General features: G+C 33.7%; 3 protein-coding genes across 6 annotated transcripts; all 3 read right to left on the minus strand.

The window, feature by feature from the left end:
• Window positions 1–502: 502 nt before the first annotated feature.
• Window positions 503–9,219, minus strand: LOC103503776 (protein arginine N-methyltransferase 1.5). 4 transcript variants are annotated; one of them, XM_051083641.1, is made up of 23 exons: window positions 8,973–9,219; window positions 7,637–7,754; window positions 7,409–7,518; window positions 7,054–7,143; window positions 6,890–6,955; window positions 6,501–6,580; window positions 6,336–6,411; window positions 6,163–6,249; window positions 5,918–5,978; window positions 5,674–5,765; window positions 5,471–5,506; window positions 5,269–5,337; window positions 4,404–4,472; window positions 4,207–4,260; window positions 4,056–4,130; window positions 3,328–3,420; window positions 3,141–3,244; window positions 2,844–2,892; window positions 2,667–2,753; window positions 2,075–2,180; window positions 1,854–1,941; window positions 1,466–1,559; window positions 503–958 (listed from the first exon to the last, which is right to left on the minus strand). In XM_051083641.1, exons 1-23 carry the CDS (start codon window positions 9,108–9,110, stop codon window positions 875–877), a joined length of 1,926 nt encoding a protein of 641 aa, XP_050939598.1. In that variant the 5' UTR covers window positions 9,111–9,219; the 3' UTR covers window positions 503–874. The 4 variants fall into 4 exon arrangements, with proteins under 4 accessions (XP_050939598.1, XP_008466338.1, XP_050939600.1 ...); XM_008468116.3 differs by having other exon boundaries at window positions 5,894–5,978; window positions 8,973–9,218; XM_051083643.1 differs by lacking the exon at window positions 8,973–9,219 and having other exon boundaries at window positions 5,894–5,978; window positions 7,054–7,202; window positions 7,641–7,754.
• A 1,407-nt stretch (window positions 9,220–10,626) lies between these two features.
• Window positions 10,627–13,947, minus strand: LOC103503777 (uncharacterized). The gene is made up of 4 exons (XM_008468118.3): window positions 13,805–13,947; window positions 12,874–12,992; window positions 11,811–12,025; window positions 10,627–11,110 (listed from the first exon to the last, which is right to left on the minus strand). The coding sequence occupies exons 2-4, from the start codon at window positions 12,961–12,963 to the stop codon at window positions 10,846–10,848; spliced, it is 570 nt and encodes a 189-aa protein (XP_008466340.1). The 5' UTR covers window positions 12,964–12,992; window positions 13,805–13,947; the 3' UTR covers window positions 10,627–10,845.
• A 912-nt stretch (window positions 13,948–14,859) lies between these two features.
• On the minus strand, window positions 14,860–17,689 carry LOC103503778 (uncharacterized). Its single transcript, XM_008468119.3, has 4 exons — window positions 17,414–17,689; window positions 16,718–16,831; window positions 15,926–16,140; window positions 14,860–15,309 (listed from the first exon to the last, which is right to left on the minus strand). Exons 2-4 carry the CDS (start codon window positions 16,805–16,807, stop codon window positions 15,045–15,047), a joined length of 570 nt encoding a protein of 189 aa, XP_008466341.1. The 5' UTR covers window positions 16,808–16,831; window positions 17,414–17,689; the 3' UTR covers window positions 14,860–15,044.
• Between the last annotated feature and the right edge of the window lie 3,982 nt (window positions 17,690–21,671).

The following is a 21,671-nucleotide window of genomic DNA, read 5'->3' on the forward strand; positions in this document are numbered from 1 at the left end:
AGTTAAAAATCATGGAACATATATTTCCTTAATGTGGAATATTTTAATTTATATCTTTTATAATTTATTAATCTCATGTCACCTCAGTGGGATATTTTGAGACAACGTTTGTTAAAGATCAGATAAAATTAAGATGGATCCTTTTCACTCATGTCATTAAGACTGATAGAGTAAAATAAAGATAAAATTCCTTTAATCGAAATTTTCATGATCATTCTACACGATTGTGCGTGTAGTCTATTTATCATGTAAATAATTTCAATATATTGCACCATAGGCCTATGAACTATTTTGTTTTCAAATTGTTCTATGCAATGTGTAAATTTCTATCCGTTTATTATATTTAAAAGAAGAAAACCCTAAAAATAATAGAAATAAAAGTTGAAGTAGATAGCAAGGGTACTGGCAATGACCGTAATAATGTCATTCATGTTCAAACGTCTTCTTCTACGATTAACTCTAAGGAAGGAGACTGTTATTGTTAGAATCCTTGAAAAGATAATACACCAAAACAGACAAATTCATATGAACATCTTCAAGAAAGTGTACATCTAACAAAAACGAATTACCTCAATATAGTACGATTCGAAGAACATTGATGTGGAAAAGCCAAGTAGAAGGTAGGTGGTGGTATAAAAGAATCTAAAACTTAAACTAATTCGACTTATAAAGGGCAGTGAATTACAACAGATTCGGGATACGAGACTAATTCTACAATAAAACTATGTATGACATTCCTACAATTTTGAAGTTGTGGCCAAGCAAAGCAAAGCGTTCAGTTCATATAGAATTGTATAATTCGAGAGAAGAAATTACCAAACACTACGCCACGTACCATTGAATTCTTCCTTGAGGTGCCTTTTCTCCTGTTTCTTTATAGGCCGACCCAATACGAACGACCGTTACAGTTATGTAGCGGAGATTGGGATGGAGATGTTACACACCACTCGTACCAAACCTGTATGTACATTACAAACCAATTATATTAAATATTTGCCTACGAAATTTGACAACAAAAAAATTAATTTGGTTCCATTTCATCACATTGACTAAACTGTTGAAATTTTTTTAAATCAATCTTCGCCTAATGCATCATTAATTTTTTTAAAAAAAAAAAAAAAAAAAACCCTTTCATTAACTCAAAATTTTCAATAAAGTAAGGGTTTCACAAAATTTCAATTGAGTTTTGTTGGGTAAGAACGTGATTTCACTTCCGACAAAACAATTAGCTCTAATGCCATTTGTTTCCAAATTGTTGTTTGATTTTTCATATTAATGCATATATAAAAAAAAAAAAAGAATTACAATATTTGGAGGGACAGATCATTAAAATTAAAGGTTAGAGGTGCAATCTGATTAGATAGAAAGACACTAAATTTAAAAATTTATGGGGCTAAAAATAGATATTGTTTTAGTTTATCTAAAATATAAGATTGAGGCATGAAATGAAAATGAATGAACTCACCTTATGAGGACTACAACAACGCCAAAAATGTACTTCTACCGGAGAACCAGGTCGGACACATATTGGCGTTCTCAACGGGAAAAATATAGCAAACCTGAATATACGATAATTCAAGATTTTATTAAAAGCTTAGTCGGAGGATAATAATGTATGTTTGAGAGTGATGACTTCCTTAATATTTAGAAGCAAGTCAAAAACAGTCCTAAGTAACTCAAAGTTTATCTAATATTAGTTTTAATATCATCAAAACAAAATTGGTTTGCACGGATTAAGCGAATGTCCCAGAGAAATTTGATTTTCACCGAAATAGGCCCTAAAAATATATGTAAACTAAGAATGACTAAAATAACATAATAAATGGAATCAAAAATAAGTATTGATCACATACCAACTGAACATATTTGGTGTTGCGGTTGATGGTTCGATGCCTAGATGTACGTCACCGTACAACGTCGCATCAAAATAACCAGCAAAGCCTTAACAAGTAGAGGACAAAAAAAACATCAGCAGAAAATAAAAAAAAAGAAAGGGGCTCTATGAGCAAAAAACTACCATGATGAAATTTGTTTTTTAAATGAAGAATACAAAGAGTATATAGCTGCAACATACCATGAACTAAGGCAGCACCGGTATCGTTAGGTATCTCAAAAGCAAGCTTCTTATATCGCTGATTGCTTCCATCAGGTGTCCAATTGGGGTGAGTGAAGGTAAAAACCTACACAATAATAAGAGTAAATAGCATGAGCTTCACAAACTAGCATACCATTTTAATAAAACATGCTATAAATATCATTTTGGTCCATACTTCAAGACTTGTACAATTTCAATCCCCGTACTCCATGTACTTTCAATAAGTCTAAAATTTGGTCTCGATAGCTATTGATGATTTTCTAAAAACCATTTATTATTTATTAGCATCTTCATTATAAATTATAAAAAAAACATATTCGCATATTGAATATTTGATAGTAGAATAACTAAAACTAGTATTTTTAAAAATCATCATACAAATTGTGTACCACTTTATCCTAATAATCATACTTGGGAATTGAATACTAAAAGATATATATTGATAAAAGCACATAATGCTTAACAGATTAACATAATACAACGGCATTACACGTGCAAATTTAGTTGTTCCGACTCTTTCTATTAATCAAATTGGGAAAAAAACGAAGTGTTTGGGGTGGGAGGCACTTACGGGCTGAGGAGGCGAGAGTCTTGCCACATTGTGCAGTTTGACAACATACGCAGTTTCAAAGTGGGACACATCTTTATGTGCCTTAACCTACATGACCACCCATTATCACCATAAAATTAATAATCTCCGCTATTTATATTTAAATTGTGGCAGCTGAACCTATAAGGTAACACATACATCATTGTATAGCTTGGAGGCTGTAATTGGCTGGATGAAACTCGTGTACCTGACACATTCCACCAACCAACTCTGTAAGTAAAAGTTGGTGCCACAAATAGCATCCAAATATATTGAAAACTAAATTTTAAAACGTGAAACTCATTATAATGGCCCATTAGCCACCCACCCATGAAAGAAACCTGAAGGCTATTATGAAAACGTTCGAACTTGAACTGATGTTTTAAGCATTAATGCGTAGCCAACTAAGTTCAAGACCTTCATGAAAAGACACCAAAACAAAGAAAGATCACTTACGAAGAAGGTATCGAAATGCCATCCTGTTTTAAAAATCTTTGGGCCCCATCAAGACACTCGGGAGATAGTTCGTTGTCACCAAAAGAACCCAGCAACTCACTGACCTAAAAATACAGAAGATGTGAGGAAGATATTAACAAGTGTAGCGCAGGAGACAAACGATTGATCACAAAAGATACTTACGTACCAAAATGTCAGCCTTCTCTGAAGCATCCCAGTAACGCATGTCGCAAGAAATTATGGTAACAATCCTTTCCCAACCTTCCATTTTCACCAAACTCTGAAGGGAAGGAAAAAAAAAAGATCAAACACAGAGTCATATTCCCATGACCACAAGAGAGATGATTATGTTAAAGAAAACCATGAACCAAGCACGCATGAAGCATAATGATAATCATAAACCAGAGCATCATAAATCAAATGGAAACAAATTAAAGGTGGAAAACATTTTTTATAGAGCATCCTTAAGATCAGTGGGCCTAGAGATAGCAACCCAATAGGGGAGCCAAATCCATCGCCTAGTGGATATCCTCCTAGATGAGCAGACTTCATATGGGAAATGTATTTGGACTCTAGACGTAATTCCTCAAAGTCTAATTAGGATTTGCTAGAATGATCAGTTGGCAGCTTCCAAGAGTCCAAGAGGTCGAAATATTATATAATAAGCTAAACATAATTAAAGGCAGATATCCACAAGATTCTGATTAAGTGACATGTTCTTTGCTCGGAAAGCTTAAGTTTACCCTTCCACCAGAGGGGGGGAGACTGCCAACATTTATTAAGAGCAAGCTTGTTTGTAAACCACCAAACACATAGCATTTTTCTATTAAAAACAAGGTCGATATTTGATCCTGGATCCATATAGCTTACTATCAATTTACTCTAATAAAGAACAGAATTAGCGTAGAATCTCACATGAAGAGTGACAACTGCATTGGGATTTTTCTCCACTGCATATACTTTCAGTTTGCGACCCGTTTCTTCTCCAGCCTACAGATTATTCACAGTTTAGAAGAAGAAACAAGAAAGTTAAAGATAAACTAGTTCTCGAAGAGAGGAAAGGAACCTGCAATGCAGCCCTAACAAGAGGTCCACGTCCTGCACCTACAACCATCAATACCTTTCCACAAAAAATAAAAAATATTAAAGGCTATTAGTAACCTTCAAGTCTCAACTCTTATTAAAAAACCAAAAGATAAGGCCAAATCAAATTACTCTACTTTTCTACAAATTATGAAAACAGAAAAGCTGGAGGCTACTCACTGTCGTTATTGAAGATGCATTCTCATCTGCCACCCTGTCTTTTAAAGCTTTAACTATTGCACGTTGGTACTAAGATAATGTAGGCAAAGAGTTAAGACAAAATACAAAGTAATAAAAACAATAACACTGCATCTATAATCCTAGCCATTGACCACATCTCCATTCTCAACCCACGGGAAGAAATGTAAAAGTACCAACTATAACCTTAATGAACATATAGTATACTAGAACTCAAGATAGATTTAATTTTAAAAAATGTTAATTCAACAATCACCATATCAAGGTTTGACAACAATTTCTTTTTCTTTTGATATCCATGAGTTATTGAGTCAACTAATGCACACCTCAACTTATCTCAAGGGACAACCCACCTAACACTACAACATTTGGGTGTTAAGAAACTCGTAGGGTATTAATTCCTAAGTATGTGACCACCATAGATTGAACTCATGGCTTCTTGACCCTTTGTTGAGACAATAATGGCAAGCCAACCCATAATGGCAACTACAAGCATTCTACGGTTGTGCATATATTTAAACATGTTTATAAGTAGTAGATGTTTTCTTTGTTTCACATGAATTGCAGAATAAAATGTGCATTAAATAGTCTCACGGAAAGCCCCATGAAATGAAGCAACTTGATTACCCAAAATCAATCATCATTACAAGTAAAAATTAATGATAGTAATAAAATGAAGGATTAGATAAATTGATTTGGCCATGTCATGACTCATTACAAGATTGCAATGCCCTAAAGGAAAACAAGAAATTAAGTAGCATATAGAAGAATTATGAATTCTATGAACAGACAATCTGACAAATTAAAAACTAGTTACAAGAGAAAGGAAATTAGTTGAGATCAATACCTGAATGTACTTGACTCTATCTTTCTCAAAAGTTTCATACGTTTGAGACTCTAGGTTATCCATAAGAGGCTGAAATAAAATCAGAAAGATTTGCAACAAATTAATCACAACATTAACATTAAATGTAACAACAAACTGTAAATGTCAGGAGCAAGCAACGATTGGTGATTCAGCACATATTATGAAGTCCAGCAAACCTTACTTGGAGAGGGGCCTGTAAGAAGTCTCTGTATCCCAGCTGAAATGAGGGAGAAATGGGTGTCAAAGAAAATAAACTAATTGGAAGGTGAAAACAAGCTGAACTACCATGTGATTTTGTTTGAGGGCAACCAATTTACAAATTAGTAAGAATGTTCGTTTGTGTCTAAGAGAAAGAGAGACAGACGAACAGCAAGTAAAAGCTACCTCAATTCGTTCTTGCTCAGGAAGTGGGTCCATTCTCTGGTAAAGAAAAGCAATATAATCTAAATAGCACCTCAATGGATGAGATTGTGCCCCTAGACATTAGAAGAAAGAAAAAAACAATCAGACCATATGGACCATGAACAACAACACGCATTCATCTTCGCCTAGGTGAAAGATAAATGTAAAGCAAGTAAAAGCATGAACAAAATGACATGTATACCATCAGAAGAATTTTTGTTCAAACCAGAAGGCAAATCTGCAGATCCCTTTGAAACGTTGTGCAATGGTTTCCCAGATAAAACTACCTGAAGAGGACAGACAAACCAATGTTAACTAACAAACTATGCAGCCAATGTAAAAAATACTGTACTAGAAAAATACTTCTACAAAGCTATATTGGTACTAACGAAAAGCAAAGTGCAGTGAAGCTCTTGGAATACTAAATGGAATGAAATCAGATAGTGTAATGATGGAAGAGTCAGAAGATACCTGTATCGAATGATTGAAAAGTCCAGTAATCAACTTCTGGTGCCGCTTTGACAGGCATGGGTAACCCCGTGAATTTGTCAAGAAACACTGAGAAAATAGATGAAGAGCCTTTTTCACAATCCAGGAAATCTAAGGTATTGGTTTAACCTTGAGAAAATAATCGATATAATTACATCAGTACTAAAAATGGCCGCTCTGACAGACTCCCCAAACCATCTTCCAAGCGCATTTGGTGAAGGCAACGTACTCCTAACAGTCAGAAAATGCCAATTTCAACATCATAAGAAAAATAGTAACTCAAGTATCCAAAACAATCCACCACAAATTTGAGCACCTACAAAACGTCAATTGCAATTGATAACTGACTGTGGTGCTCACAAAGCAGACGAAATGAGTTCCACAAATCCCAAGAATCAACCTGCCACGAATGATTGAGATATTAGCAATGTTTACGTGAACATCAAAAACACACAAGCATGAAAGAAAAAATAATTCCTCACCTGAGGAAATCATGAATACACTGATACTTTCTTATGGAAAAATGGAAATAAACGCTTATATTTTTGCCCTTTAATCAATCACTTGTCAGAAAATGCAGAAAAACTAGTTTGTGCTTAACACCACCCCGTATCCCCAAGCATAGAACCTAATCTTGTATGAAATCAAATCCCTTTCCCATCAAGAGTGCATCCCAGGAAAGATGCAAGCATAATTCAAACACTCATACCAAATGATCAGACTTCACATCTGTAGAATCATCGTCAACCTTCACCAGAGGTATCCTGAGCCACAACTATAGAAAAATATAGATTAGAACAATTTTAAAACCTTGGTAAAATCATAGAGAAGTAAGAAAGGTATTGTTTGTTCAATGTAGAATAAGAGTATTACCTGCATATTATTAAGGCCCTGTAAAATCTGATGAACACACCGAGCATAATTAGCATATGATGTTCCTTTAGGTGCTGGAAGAAGGCATGCCTGCAGTAAATCAGCTCTTAACTGTTTAGATGGATGTTTAATGATTTTTAATGCACCTCCTGCATTGAGAAATTAGACAGCTAACAGACATTAAATGCTTTAAAGATGATAGAGTTAAGAAAGAAACAAAAGCATATGACGAAGACACTACTGGGCATATGAAGATAAAACAGAAGTATGAGGACTGTGACCCCTATAAATTTATTTTGAAGCAAACTCTTCTGTAAGAAATTAAATTGGACTGCCAGAGTAGAACAATATACACCTGCAAAGAGAGATGAGAAGCCCATGCAATCTCTTGCTTTAGAGTTGTCTCAGAATCAATTCGTAGAGTCTCATCTTCAGAATCTAAGTCAATCCAAGAACTGATTTTGCCTGACATAAAAAAATAAATTAATAAAGCATTATGAATATATCTATACTATGCAGAAATAAGGTTAATAGAGCAGAATGTAACCAGGAAAATGAATAATAATTTTTCATAAGAGAATACCAACAACGTGGCTGCTCCACTGAGCTGGGCTTAAAATCAAGTCTGATCCAGCAAATGGGAGAACAGCAGAACCACCATTCTCTTTCTGCATCAAACTCGGTCGATAGGATGGATCCATCTGATGCAACATTTAACCAAAAACCTATTTTATGAAATTATGCAAACTAAATATCCTCGCAAGCCATATCTACGCTTCATATTTGACAATCCATATACTTGAGAAGTCATCCCAACAATTAGTTAAAAACCACTCATCAAAATGTATTTAACAGCCCAAGTGTGAAAACTGCATGGTTTGTGTTCACTGCACGGACCATTAATAAATATTGTTTTAGGTGAGCTTACTGACCATTCACACAAAAAAAGTCAGCTACGAGCTGATGTGTGACTAGCTAATTGGCCACCAAAAGTACAGGTGAGGAGTATCAAGCAAACTACAATGATGGATGGATCATTTTCTAATGAATATAACAAAACTATAAATCCAAATATCTACAGCCTAACGTTTGGCATGCAGAAAATTTTACTGTTCCACAGCTACATGATAATTCAACCTCTATGTCATAGCAGTAAATAGAGGTAAAGAAGAACAATCAAGGAAATGGCATCGGTTATCAAACACATATCAAATATAGGTGATAGGTGATCCACTTATGAAACGTATCAAATATAATATCCTTCTTATATTATTGAAGCAGATGATTACTGCTATACATTCAGCCCTACAATTAAACATGATTTGAGACATGTACTTTGACAGCCTTGAAGTGAAACGCTACACGATTTACCTTCACTATAAAGACTGTCAAACAACGTTGCTTTAGGTGAGCCTACTGACCATTCACACAGAAGAAACAGCTACTAAGCCGATGTGTGACTGGCTAATTAGCCACCAGAATAACAATAAACAATGCAAAACAACAAAACGGAAATTCAACAATCGTTCTCCGTCTCTTTCAAGGAAGCAGACAAACAGCGCTCTTCTTGGCCACGAAGAGATAAAAAAAACAATCGTCGAACATCACTTCTCAGGTAGTTAATGTAAGAACATCATTTCCAGCAGTAAAAAACGATATAAAAACATAACAAAAATGGAAGAGTACAAACCAGATGAGTGACAAGAAAAAATGTAAAACAACAAGACGGAAATTCAACGATCGTCCTCCGTTTCTTTCAAGCAAACAGAGCAACAAATAGCACTCTTCTTAGCCACGAAAAGGAAAAAAAAAAAAAAAAACAATCGTCGAACGTCATTTCTCATGTAGTTAAGGTAAGAACGTCATTTCCAGCAGTAAAAATCGAAATAAAAATAGAACAAAAATGGAAGAATACAAACCAGAGGAGCGACAACAAAATCAAAACCAGCAGAAGAAAGATTCGAGAGAAGAAGCTGAGGCACGTCGTCATCAAATTCGGTCTCGACGCCACAATATCGAGACTCGCTCTTGTCACCGGCCCTATCTCCGAGCGGCATTGGCTTGGAACAGTGAGGTACTGAGGATGAAGAAGCAGAAACAGGGAGAGAAAAGAGAGAGAGAAAGAGGGTTTTTGGTAGGGTTTTTAATGGAAGTTTGACTCAATCGAGACTTGTGAGAGCGTATAAATAATAACAACAAAAGCTAGGGTTTTGAGTGATAAAAGGCCCAATAGATTTGATTGGTTGAATATACATGGAACCCATGAAACGACATGTCGACTGCTCAATGTAAAGTGATCCAATATTCTTTATCCTTTTTTCGCATCGGTATATATAATAGGGTAATACCAATACTCGGGTGCATCGTGTGTATCACTCATCTTTATTTATCGGTTCCCATCGCTCGTATTAAAATATTTTAAAAGAAAACATAAATAAAATTTACCATATGACATTCTAATTAGAAAATTTTGTGGAATGATATTTGAGATGTATTTAAGTATTTTTCTATATAATAAATTGAGCAATTCATTATCGTGCCAAACGATAATGGAATTGTATTTTGATGATTTGAGCTAGTACGACAAGTTGATTAGAAAAATAGAAATGGAAGTTTGAATACTAGATCACATGTACATACAATAAAGGTTGATTATTTCGAATATGTCTTAAAAACAACCTCTTGTTGGTCAATGGTAAGTTTCACAATAGTGTGACTTCAGTTGTTGCTCCTTTTTTTTTTTTTTTTTTTTTTGCATCCCAAATGTCTCATTTCACATTATTAGAGGTAGTTGTTGGTTTGTTGTATACTGATTATCACCCTCTCGTATGGAACTTATACTGCATTGTGAACATTTATCTATTTGAATAAATGACCAATCGTTATTTAAAACAAAAACAAAATGACCATCGAACCTCCCCTCAAATAGTTGTTCCTCTCCATTTACTCTGTGGGTGCATAGCTCATCCAAAAGTCTAACCGTGTATAAATACCACAATGATTGCATCTTTTGGAGCTCCAACTTTTTTATTCAACACTCAATGATTTCTATCGATATAGTCACATGACATGACTCCGGTACTACTTGTTGTAGACAACAACTCTCTAAATACATCAACTTCAGTATGTTGTATTATCTACTTTGAGCACTAAACCTCACGGCATTGTTTTTGTTTTCACCAAGAATATCTCCCATTTAAAACAATTGGCATCTCATGCATAGCTTGCAACCCCAACATCAATAGTTTTGATACAACTTGTGAAAATATATTCGGATTATGTTTTTCCATGAATGTAATGTTAAATTTATTTAACCAAATTTTCATACCAACATTAACCAGAAAAAAAAAAAGTCAAACAACACCTAAACACTTTCAGTTAACACATAATATCAAACAATAACGCATTTGATTTTAACAACGATATAATTGTTTTTCTCCTCCCTTTTACGTGGCTTAATTAGTCCGAATATTATATATTCATCTAAAAATCAAAAGTTTGAAATTTCCGAAAAGAAAGTAAAACTTGAATCATTAAGTTGATAAAGTAGAGGACTAAATTTGCAAAGCACCATTAACTAATAAAAGACAAATTTTCCTATATGCATTTGACGATTTAGATGAAGCCACAAGGAGTCTCTCAACAATAAATTACAAAGAAGAGTACCATATTCACTTCTTCTTTTTTCCCTTCCTTTTTTCCGTAAAGGCAAGAAATCCTTACTTAATAACAAGTAAATCGACAGTGATGTGAAACTGACTTAATATTCTCACTAAACAAAACAAAGAAACTTCATGCACTGCTCTTAACAGCTTCAACATTGGTTCCTTTTTCCGCTATTTCATCGAAATAGTCCTCTCGTGCATTGCCAGCAAGCATCAGAGCAACCAACCATAAGAGGGACGAATCAAGAGATAGAAACGCACCACCACCCAGAAGACCGGTCTTAGCAGTCGGGCACGCTGTGTTGAGATTGAAATGAACATTGCGAGTCAAGTGAAGTTGCTCTGTCACGGTAGGCCATACCAGCATGGTTATAGCTAATCCAGTTGTGAACCTGGAAAGGGAGAAGGTGCATCAAAATATGTTATACGTAGTGACTCGGGTTATTCAGATTGTACTAAGTACGCTAACAGATGTTCGCTAACTGAGAATACTAGTAGGTTTTCAGTCGGTCGTTTTCTTTCCAACATTCATGTTTATTGTTTCGTATTCAAAAGCATATGATGTTTCTCATTTCGTATTTGCCTAAGTTCACAATATTTATTTTACTTTACGATCGTTGTCATATAAAATGAATGTGAAATATAAACACTACGTTTTTAATTCAAAATTTCAGAGAACAATAAACTACAAATGATTACCAAACGAGTCGATTCTCTTTTCAATAAAACAAAAATAATAAGAACAAACCAACCGCAAAGAAAAAAAAAGATAAACAATAACGTTACCAAGCATGCCCCTAATTTCTTATTTTTGAGTTAAAAATAATAAATAAAAACAAAAAGATCTTTAAATTGTATAACATAAAGTTATCAACAGAAAAGCATACAATAAACATTGTTTCAGAAATATGTCCATCCACCAGAAACTATTCTGAAAAAGGTAAAGCTTTGAAGTGCATAAATTACTCAAATCATACTTCAGGAAAATTTCATCAAAGCTAATGCAGAATTGTTCTGAAACTACAATGCAAATAAACACTACAAAGTTAAAAAGTATTAGTTGATAAACAGAGTTTGGCAAGGAAAACTTACAGAGCAATGTTGAAGAATGCAGAGAAACTACTGCTCTTAAAGAAGGCACCTCGAGGAACGGATTTTCCTTCGTAAGGATAGAACAGAGAGAGGTATCCTGCAAATGAAGAAGCAAGAAGAAACAGAAAGGAAAGAAATCCCAACGCCACCGTCGGGTCGCTCTGATATTTGCAGACTACAAGGCCTTTGCCTGGGATGGGAGTTCCAGAAGCAGGCTGTCCAAATCCAAGTAAAAACAACAAAAGAAGTCAGCTACCATAAATGAAAAAAGATGGAAAAAGTTTCGTAATTTCACATGCTATACCACTGACAACAACATGCACAGCCAACGTAGATTTCATATAACTGTTCCCACAAAGAGACAGAAAGACTACACACTAAATAACATCAAACAGGAGTAACCCATGAGTTTGCAACCATACGCACATACAACATATAATTGTCAAGTATCAACCAGGGCAAAGCTTTTGCATACTATAATAAATTTAAAAGTTTTCGAGATAGATCAATACATAATTTGTCGTTCTAGACAAATCAGGCAGTTAAGATTATTTCAAAACTTTTATAAATTACTAAAAGAATTTGTAACTTATCTCTAGCTTGCCCTCCTATATTTTTAGAAGCAAAAGATCATTCATACATCATTAGGATAGCAACTTTTGCCACTCCCAAGGAATATGGAATGTGTATGTATGAGACAAAGGGAGAACAAAACTATTTATCAACAATTCAATCAATATCTTCATTCTTGCTGTAGGAATTTCGGATGATCAATATCTACTGTAAAAATCAAACAATTGTTAAGGCCTCATTTGGCAATAATTTGATTTTTTAAAAATCTGAAATTCACACAATTTCTTAATCACGGTTTTCAAATTTTTCTAAGAAAACATTTGAATTCTTTGTCAAATTACAAAAACATGTTTTTAAAACTATTTTTTCTGGTTTACAAAATGTAGGCAACAAAACATAGAATTCAATAGATGGAAATCGTGCTTTTAGGCTTAGTTTTAAAAAAAAAAAAACGAAAAACTAAATGGTTATAAAAATAACAAATGCTTACCTTCTTGTTTTCGGCAACAACTCCAAATACAAAGGATATGACACCCAAAGTTCCAACAAGAAGAGACATCAACTTAACAGAAACAGCCATAGTTCTCTAGATAAGTGTAACAAGGTGACCTGTACATGGAATGAAATGATATCTTACAGTGATGATCGAACCATGAAATATTGTACCACAAATAGGTTAAAGTTGTCAAGGGAGGCAGAACTACTAGAATGACAATGATTTATTATCGAAAAATGAAGAACAAATAGAAATTTAATAGTTTTCTTTTTATTTTTTCTTATTTTACAAAATGTAGATTTTCAAAATTCATAACGCAGAATCACGCAAATAAAATGAAATTCTCCTTAAAAAATAGCCAAAATACATGTGATGCATAAAGGCCTCACTCTTTAAATTACCATTGATCCAACTGAACTGGGTAAACATGGCCTAAATTCAAACCTTCCGACCAAATTCACAATTCAACCTTTTTATATATATAATTTAACCAAAATTCTCCTAAAAGCCTGAATTTAATAAACAGTGTAAAAAATACATCAAAGCGTTCCAACCCAATCGTTGTTACACGAATCCCCAATAACACAGTTCCAAGAAAAACATAATTTGTCGCTAAACCAAAAAGAAATTCAACGATATGCACATAATTTACCAAAAAGTTATCGAAATTCATGAACAAACATAATCAAACAGTCGAAAAATCCAATGAAAACTTCTCCATACGCACTCATCGCAACAAAAAGAACAGTATAACAGTAAAAATCTCCATTCAACTCCAGCACATGAATCAGGATCGATCAAACAAACATAGAATAACTTTACAAAGCCTAAAACAAAAACTAATACCATCGATTCCTCTAGGGCAAAGCAGAATCAAATGAATACGTAGATAAATTAATTGGGGAAAAAGGAAATGCGTAGAAACCTGAAGAGAGGAATTGAAGGAAGAACTTGTCCCGGAATTAAGGCGAAAGTGAAGAGTGGAGTCAAATTGTGCGGTGCTTGGCTATATATAGTCGTTAACGGAATCCAAATATAGAGGGACAAATTTAAACAGTTTTTCGAAAGGAGAAGACTTTTTATTTATTTAAACGAGCGAATGTTACAAGTCAACAATGAAAAGGACAGCTCTTTAATTGCGTAATCGTTGGTCAATAAGGAAAATGACACGTTACTGAATAAAGTTAAAAGATATCATCTTCGTTCATCTACTTATATATACTGCAATTTGGTCCTTTTTAGTTTTACTTTCTAACTATCTCTAAATTTTCAAATGTGTTTTTCTAATCCGTTTGGAGCAGGAAAAAAAAAAAAAAGATTAGTATAGTTGAGTTATAAAAAAAATGTTTTTCTAACTATCTCTAAAAATTTAATCCCATGTGTAGACGTTGGGGCGGGCAAACACTAAGATGGAATAAGCCCGCTAATATGCCCAATAAGTGTACCCGTTGCAATATGATGTGAGGCTATTATGCTCAGAACAAAAGAATCAAACCCTTCAACACCCCACGTAGGATTTACGACTTGTACCCTTCCGATTAATCCATAAGGATCGGATACCCATATTTCCGTACCATACAAACAGATTACATAAAATGTCCCAAAACCAAAGCGAGGTTTTCCTGTATGTTCATCACATAATATTTCTAGATCCCAATACACCTACTGCCAAATTAGATATAGAAAAATCTAGTGTCAAATTTTGATGAAGATGAAAGCGACAAAACTTTATCAAGGATAAAAATTAATATTTTTTTTTTCCAAAATTTAATTAGTAAAAAGATTAAAAAAAAAAAAAGTTATAAGAACCACTCAAAATTAATTTAGGATTTAATATTACATTTTAAAATACTATCAACAAATTCAGTATTGAATGATTAAGAACACAATCGTGCAAACATGTACTTTTCTTTAAGAAAGAAAAAGAGGAGTTTGTGAAGTATAAATTTGAATTACACATATAAAATAGAAGGCTAGAAATTAAAATACAGTATTAATATGTTATTAATTTGATAATTAATTGGGTTTAGTGGAGATTTAGTACTCCACAAAAGCAGGAATATGAATATCATATTATATTCACAAATAAAAATCCTCTAATATAACAAGTTAAAATCCAAAGTAAATTGAAATTGAATTATTCTTTCCATTAAACATTGAGCTTTTCATGCGCTGCTTTTAAGAGATTCAGAATTGGTTCCTTTTTCCGCTATTTCATCAAAGTAGTCCTCACGAGCATTTCCAGCCAACATCAGAGCAACCAGCCAGAAGAGGGAAGAATCAAGAGATAGAAATGCACCACCCCCTAGAAGACCGGTCTTGGCGGTTGGGCAAGCTGTCTCGGTGTTGTGATGGACGTTGCGTGACAAGTGAAGTTGCTCGGTGACTGTTGGCCACACGAGCAAAGTTATAGCAAGTCCAGTTGTGAACCTACAAACAGAGAGGGTGCATCAAAACCCTCGGAAAAGAGTGAGATCATATGACCTTGTTGTGATGACAAGGTTATGCTAAGAAAACTTCGTATTTGAAGGCCGGTTGAGATGAAAATTCGGGGGACTGTTCGATAACGTTATCGTTTTATATTTTCTTTTTCCTGATTTTATACCATCAATTGTAAAAACAAGAGAATATATATATGATTTCTTACTTCTTGTTTGTCTTGTTACGGCGTAAAGTAAAATGGGAATGAAGACGAAGATGATAAATATAGCGGAATGTTATCGCAATGATAAAATCAACTTGATGACTCTTGGAAAAAGAGAACATGTCCACGAACATTCATTGTCCCATAACTTATGGGAATGCAAATGGAAACTAGACTCCAAGTAATTAAATAAATATGTTGGGAAACAACATACTTCTCTTCAGCTACTAAACATGCAAGAGATCTTTGTTTCGCAATATAGATTATCAACCACATGATAAATTAAATAGAACTGTTGGAGAAGAATTTCCAAGAAACTATAATATTGAATCCACAATGCAAATAAATACTAGTTCGTAAGTTTAAGACAGTCAAAGGAAGCGACTTGGATAGAGAACTTACAAGGCAATGTTGAAGAAAGCGGAGAAACTGCTGCTCTTAAACATGGCACCTCGAGGAACGGATTTCCCTTGGTAAGGATAGAACAAAGACAGGTATCCTGCAACTGAAGAAGCAAGAAGGAATGCAACGGAAAGATATCCAAGGACCACGGTTGGGTCGCCTGGATACTGACAGATAACGATGCCCTTGCCCGGGATGGGAGTTCCAGATGCAGGCTGTCCACAAGTTAAGAAAACAGAAAAGTCAGTGACCATTATTAATAAAAAAAAATTATCGTGATACAAGAGTATGTAACTTCTACGGAAAAAAAAAAACTATTCACATGGCATGGGGAAAGTTGTCATAATCTCACACGTAAAACCTAACTAGCTATCGCATTTATGACTACTCCAACCAATGGACTGTTAAATCGCCAAACCTAAAACCATATTCTGAAGGGTGACACGACACCATGTTGCGTTTGACTATTCTCCTGAATATAGATTGGCAACTACATACAAAATTAAACACCAACGTACCCATGAAATTGCAATATACAACATACAACGAACACATACTAAACATGCATTGATATATTACTTCAAAGTTTCAAGGTACAATAATTTAGTAAGTCAATCAATCCAAGGTCCAAGGAAGATGAGAGAGATCTAGAATAAACAGGAGATAAACTATTCAACGACGGCCAATTCAATCAGTCTTGCTGTTGACAGTTTCAAATGCACAAATATCTACAGTAAGAATCAAACAATTATGAAGATCATATGCATGTTTAAGAAGATTGCAAATTTTTACCTTCTTGTTCTCAGCAATGACTCCAAATATAAAGGACGTTACACCCAAAGCTGCGACAGTAAGAGACATCAGCTTGACAGACACGGCCATTGTTCTGCAGATAAATGTCACCACCTATAGGGAACACAACAAATTTTTAGTACCGACACTAGGGAAAGTATGATTGCACTTATTTACACGATACAATTTTCCTAGAATTCATAATGCAGATCAAATACGCAAAAGAACAGTATACTAAATGGAAAACATACACCCTCCCGAATTGCTTCCCCTCTAAATCACATATTCTTCTATTCCAACACTCCAAAGAAGATCAATGATGAAATAGTATGAAGATTGATGAAAAACAAACCACAGCACATGTAAACCAAGAGCTCCGTACGGCAAATACAATAAAAATTTTGGAGAGCAAACAAACAACAAAAGTTCCAAACAATCAAATAATCCAAACAAGAGTTTCTACTCCTGTATGTCCTCTAAACAACATAAATACGGAATAAACAATACAGCAGTAACAAGAATTCAATTCCATCCCAGTAAACATAAAGTAACTTTTTTAATTAAAAAAAAAACCCTAAAACACGAAATTCTCCTCTAATTTCCACTGCAAAACAGAATCCGTCAACCAAAACTGGCAGAAACAGAGGGTGACGAAGAAGGTTTAACAAACAAATTCAAGAGAAATTAGAAGCAAACCTGAAGAACTGAAGAAATGAAAGGAAGAAAGAGGAGAACGAAAAGGAAAAATCGGATTTCGGTCCCGTTCCCACTCTCCCGGTCTTGATTTCAGGTGAAGACTGAAGGAGAAGGAGGAGGATGAGTCAATGGGTTGGAAATTTATAGTCCCAATGTTTATAATGGAATCTGCCTAATCTTGGAAATCGGACTGAGAATCTTTAATTTTGAAACTAAACAGTTTTCTCTTTTTTTACTTTTCCTTTTCTAAAATTAGGAATTATGCCGATTTTGGGAATCTCGAAAGGAAAAATAATTAAGAGATGAAATGGCAAAATTTTAAAAAAGGAAGTCTGAGTTGGCGCCAGCTAGGATTTGCTTTAATGAGGGGTTAATTTCTTAGCTATACTATTTAATAGCCACGAAAGCATTTGCCTGGAAAAGAGGGGGGAAAAAACGGAGAGAAACTACCAACCAAACGCACCGTTTTGAGTCATGATCCTAAATATGTATACGAGTGCTCAAATGATTCCCTTCCTAAAAAAAGGATACTTCCAACCTATGCAAAGTTATAATAGTATGTGTTTGGTATGTACACTATTCTAGTTTGATAAAGAAATAGTAAATATTGTAGCAAATAATAAAAAACGATGAACATAAAAAAATAGAGAGTTTTGAAATAGTGTTTACTGTAGCTAATTTAACATATTTAAACTATATTTACTATAATAAATATGTGGTTATTATAGTTCTAGATAATTTGTACCTAAATTGTCCCCTTTGTGTATGATTGTAGTTAAATCAAATTTTTCTTTTTGAAAAGTACATTTTACTTAAATTTAAATAAATATCTCTCGTAATAAGAATAACAAATTAATTTACATGACAAAATGGATAATTTTTTTATGAAATATAGAATTTTTTTGGTCAAGTTTAGTAAATGTTTTAGTTCGTTTTTTTATATTTAAAAATGTTCCCACCGGATAATAATAATATATAAAAATATAAGAAATCGATTCATAATTTGACTGGCTTAACTCAACCTATGTCTTATAATTGGTAAATCTCTCTTCCAAAATGGTTGGCTCAACTTATTTTGAACTATAAGGGTGGGAATGAGCCTCTTTATTTTGATTAATCAATCTATCAATTTGTTGTTCTTAGAAGTTTAGACTATAATAACGGTTTATATGGTTTTCTTCAAAAGAACTGGAAGATCGTCTAAATTGTTGGAAAAATTACGTTTCACTTGAACCAAAATCATGTTTTTGTTGGAAAAAACCTCTCACTTCTACGGCAAGAAATAAGCATAAAAATAATATAGATGTTAAGAAAAACAATAAAAACGAGAAAAAACTCACAAACTTGGAGAAAATCCACAAACAATAAAGAAATCTATTGTGTGAAAATTTGCAAAAATGAAAAATAATAATTTCCTCTCTCCCGACTCCAATTACATAAACATTATCTCAAAGCTTTTGGTCGCTCGTACATTTTTCTCGCTTTCCAACTAGAGAATACACAAAAGGAATTTAATTAAAGCTAACACAATAAATGTGCATTAAGGTGTTTCTAACTAATAAGACAATTGAAAACCAAATGCATAACTTCCTTTTTTATGACTTTCATAACATTTTGAATGTAGAAAAAACTAGTGATTTTTAAACCCTTTTAACGTACACAAACTCATGATTTTTTCTTGAATCTTTTTTGTGTTGGACAATTGCATTTTTAACATCTTTCAAAAAAATGCAACAGTTTTTGTATTGTATATTGACCATGTCTTCAATGTGGTTATCGAGTTTTCTTTTGTATCTTTCTTTTCGTGGAGGTCTTATTTATTATTGTGTTTTCTTTGATTATGTCATAAATACAGTATCCTTTTTCTTTATGTCATTTGTATTTTGCATATTTTCTTCATTCTACAAACATAGATATTCACCTTCTCATCCCTTAATTATTTTGACGTGTTTGCTTTTAGAACTTACTATTGCTCAAATACATAGTATTTATTTGATTGTTTTTCCAAAGGCAAACGGTAACCAAACAATTAAATGATAGTATCAATAAAAACCCGATCCAAACTGATTGGAGTAAGGAGGAAGCAAGCAAGGCAGAAGCCTGCTTTTCCAACATCTTGGAAGCTAATGAGCGGGCCATAAAGTTATTTCTACGACATACATGGATGAAAGAAACATCACCCAATTTATGCGCAAGAGACTTAGCCTCAAAGATAAAAATAATATATATATATATATATATATATATATATATATATATATATATATATATATATTTGTAAAATCCATAGATGCATCGATCAAAATAGAAACCACATCCAAACAACAAGATGAACACGACTTAAATGGTTATGAAGCACCCAACCAAGGTCGCTAGATCAACGATTGGAGTTTAAAGTTGCAACGTGTGTCAGCTTCCATTGATTTCTCGAAGGTGAAAACCAACCAATCAGATAGACAGCAAAATGATTTAGAGAATTCCACAAACATTTTTACTAACATACATTAAATAAGAAAATTAATTGCTTGTTGGGGGTGCATCAATAGACACAATGATAGTCATAATCATTAGACAAAAAAATGTTTATGGTCTCCCATATCTACCATGCAATGATCACCACCAACCCCAACTTTTGAGACAAGACACGACAAATAATCCAACACAATAGTCATAGTTGAGTCAATTCGCATTGTGATCACAAATAGAATCTGTAGTAATATTTACAAATCAAGACCAAACATCCTTCACAACATTGCATTTCCACGTAAAGTGGGATAAAGTTTCTGCTGGGTCCAGTACAAAACACACAAAGGACCGAAGTGATTTCCTTTCCTTATCGGATTATCCTTACTATGAACAATGCTTTGATTTTTCAGCAACAAGTATTGTCCTTAAGTTTTTCAAACACCTTTAAAAAGTGCAAAGAGACATTTTTCAAACACCTTTAACAAATATTGTCCTTAAGTTGATTTAAAATTAAATATTATTTTTGTTTTATCTACATTCCATATGGTATCATTGTCATACTAGCCTCTACGAATATTTTGAAGGATGTCATGGGCATCAAATTGTAAAAAACATTGACAGATCAACTTATCATTCGACCTTCCAAACATATGCACATCGTGTTATGTCTTTTTTGAAACCAATAAACGTAAAAAGAGGTACGACAACCATTCCTTTTGAATCCAAGGGCCACAGTCCAAGTGTGTAAGTTTAACATCCCCAAGTTTCCTTCGAAAACCATGTTTGAACATATCCCTTCCCCGTAGGATGTTTCTTCAAGCATAAGACGAGTTACGACATAAACATGCATGGATGTAGAAAAATCCCAATTTTAAAATACTTAACTCGAAGGATTTTATAGAGACGAGGCAATCAAGCCGCTTTAAGATATGCCAACTTTGCTTTGTTGACATTATTTGATTGAAAAGAGGATGACACGAAAATCAAGACCGTTGTATTTATTTTGTAAGCGCAACCGCTTCCAACTACAACCATTCATTTTATTACGATCACACGATTAACCCCACTGTAACATAATTTAAATATTGATTGAACTTTCATATATGTGTGTATTTATACATTAATCAACAGCTTTTGAAACAAAGTTTACAAACTCGTACACAATAAAACTTTTGTGTGAATCTTCATCCAATGTCAAAAATTAACAAATAAACCAACGTGTTTTTTAATATATTGTTATTAAGGATTGTGTGAGCCCATGGGCTATTCGAATTCAAAACATCTCGAGAGTATATATATGGGTGTATACGTTCCAATATTAAAAGTCAAAGTCTCGAGTGCTTGTGCTTAAGTTTGATATCTACCAAAGGATAAATAATTGAGGCGAGTTCATTGGCTAGAAACCTAAAACCTCGGGGACTACACCTAAACACATATATCGTTGGTATTACACTTGTCCTAAACAAACGTTTGAGGATGGATTCTATAAATAGTCTGATTCTTCCATCTTAAGGGGTAACCTACATCCATTATACTAAATTTAAGAATCGAGTGTGTTGACCTCCAAGCTCAAAAGAACTATGTCCATATGGTCCAATACCCCAACAAGATTTGTAAGTTGCCAATCACCATCATAGTTTTTATCACAAGTATGAACAAGTTAATCCATCAATTAAAACTAATCAAACTCGAGTATTTTATGGATGGATTGAATTCGTTATCAATAATAAATGTTTGGAACCAATATATTTTCAACTTGAATAAATACATCAAACCTAAATAAATAGCTCGA

The sequence above is a fragment of the Cucumis melo genome, chromosome 4 (genome assembly GCF_025177605.1).
Source record: "Cucumis melo cultivar AY chromosome 4, USDA_Cmelo_AY_1.0, whole genome shotgun sequence".
Lineage (NCBI taxonomy): Eukaryota > Viridiplantae > Streptophyta > Magnoliopsida > Cucurbitales > Cucurbitaceae > Cucumis > Cucumis melo.

What these genes read in the sequence shown, in the direction of transcription:
- LOC103503776 (XM_008468116.3), bottom strand. Translation starts at nt 9,110, where the DNA reads ATGCCGCTCGGAGATAGGGCCGGTGACAAGAGCGAGTCTCGATATTGT. An exon ending in GTGGAGCAGCCACGTTGTTG is followed by an intron (nt 7,519 to 7,636) that starts GTATTCTCTTAT and finishes TTTTTATGTCAG; the next exon opens with GCAAAATCAGTTCTTGGATT. An exon ending in CTGAGCAAGAACGAATTGAG is followed by an intron (nt 5,507 to 5,673) that starts GTAGCTTTTACT and finishes CCCTCATTTCAG; the next exon opens with CTGGGATACAGAGACTTCTT.
- LOC103503777 (XM_008468118.3), bottom strand. Translation starts at nt 12,963, where the DNA reads ATGGCTGTTTCTGTTAAGTTGATGTCTCTTCTTGTTGGAACTTTGGGT. An exon ending in TTGTTGCCGAAAACAAGAAG is followed by an intron (nt 12,026 to 12,873) that starts GTAAGCATTTGT and finishes GGATTTGGACAG; the next exon opens with CCTGCTTCTGGAACTCCCAT. An exon ending in GCATTCTTCAACATTGCTCT is followed by an intron (nt 11,111 to 11,810) that starts GTAAGTTTTCCT and finishes CTCCCTTTCCAG; the next exon opens with GTTCACAACTGGATTAGCTA.
- LOC103503778 (XM_008468119.3), bottom strand. Translation starts at nt 16,807, where the DNA reads ATGGCCGTGTCTGTCAAGCTGATGTCTCTTACTGTCGCAGCTTTGGGT. An exon ending in TCATTGCTGAGAACAAGAAG is followed by an intron (nt 16,141 to 16,717) that starts GTAAAAATTTGC and finishes ACTTGTGGACAG; the next exon opens with CCTGCATCTGGAACTCCCAT. An exon ending in GCTTTCTTCAACATTGCCTT is followed by an intron (nt 15,310 to 15,925) that starts GTAAGTTCTCTA and finishes CTCTGTTTGTAG; the next exon opens with GTTCACAACTGGACTTGCTA.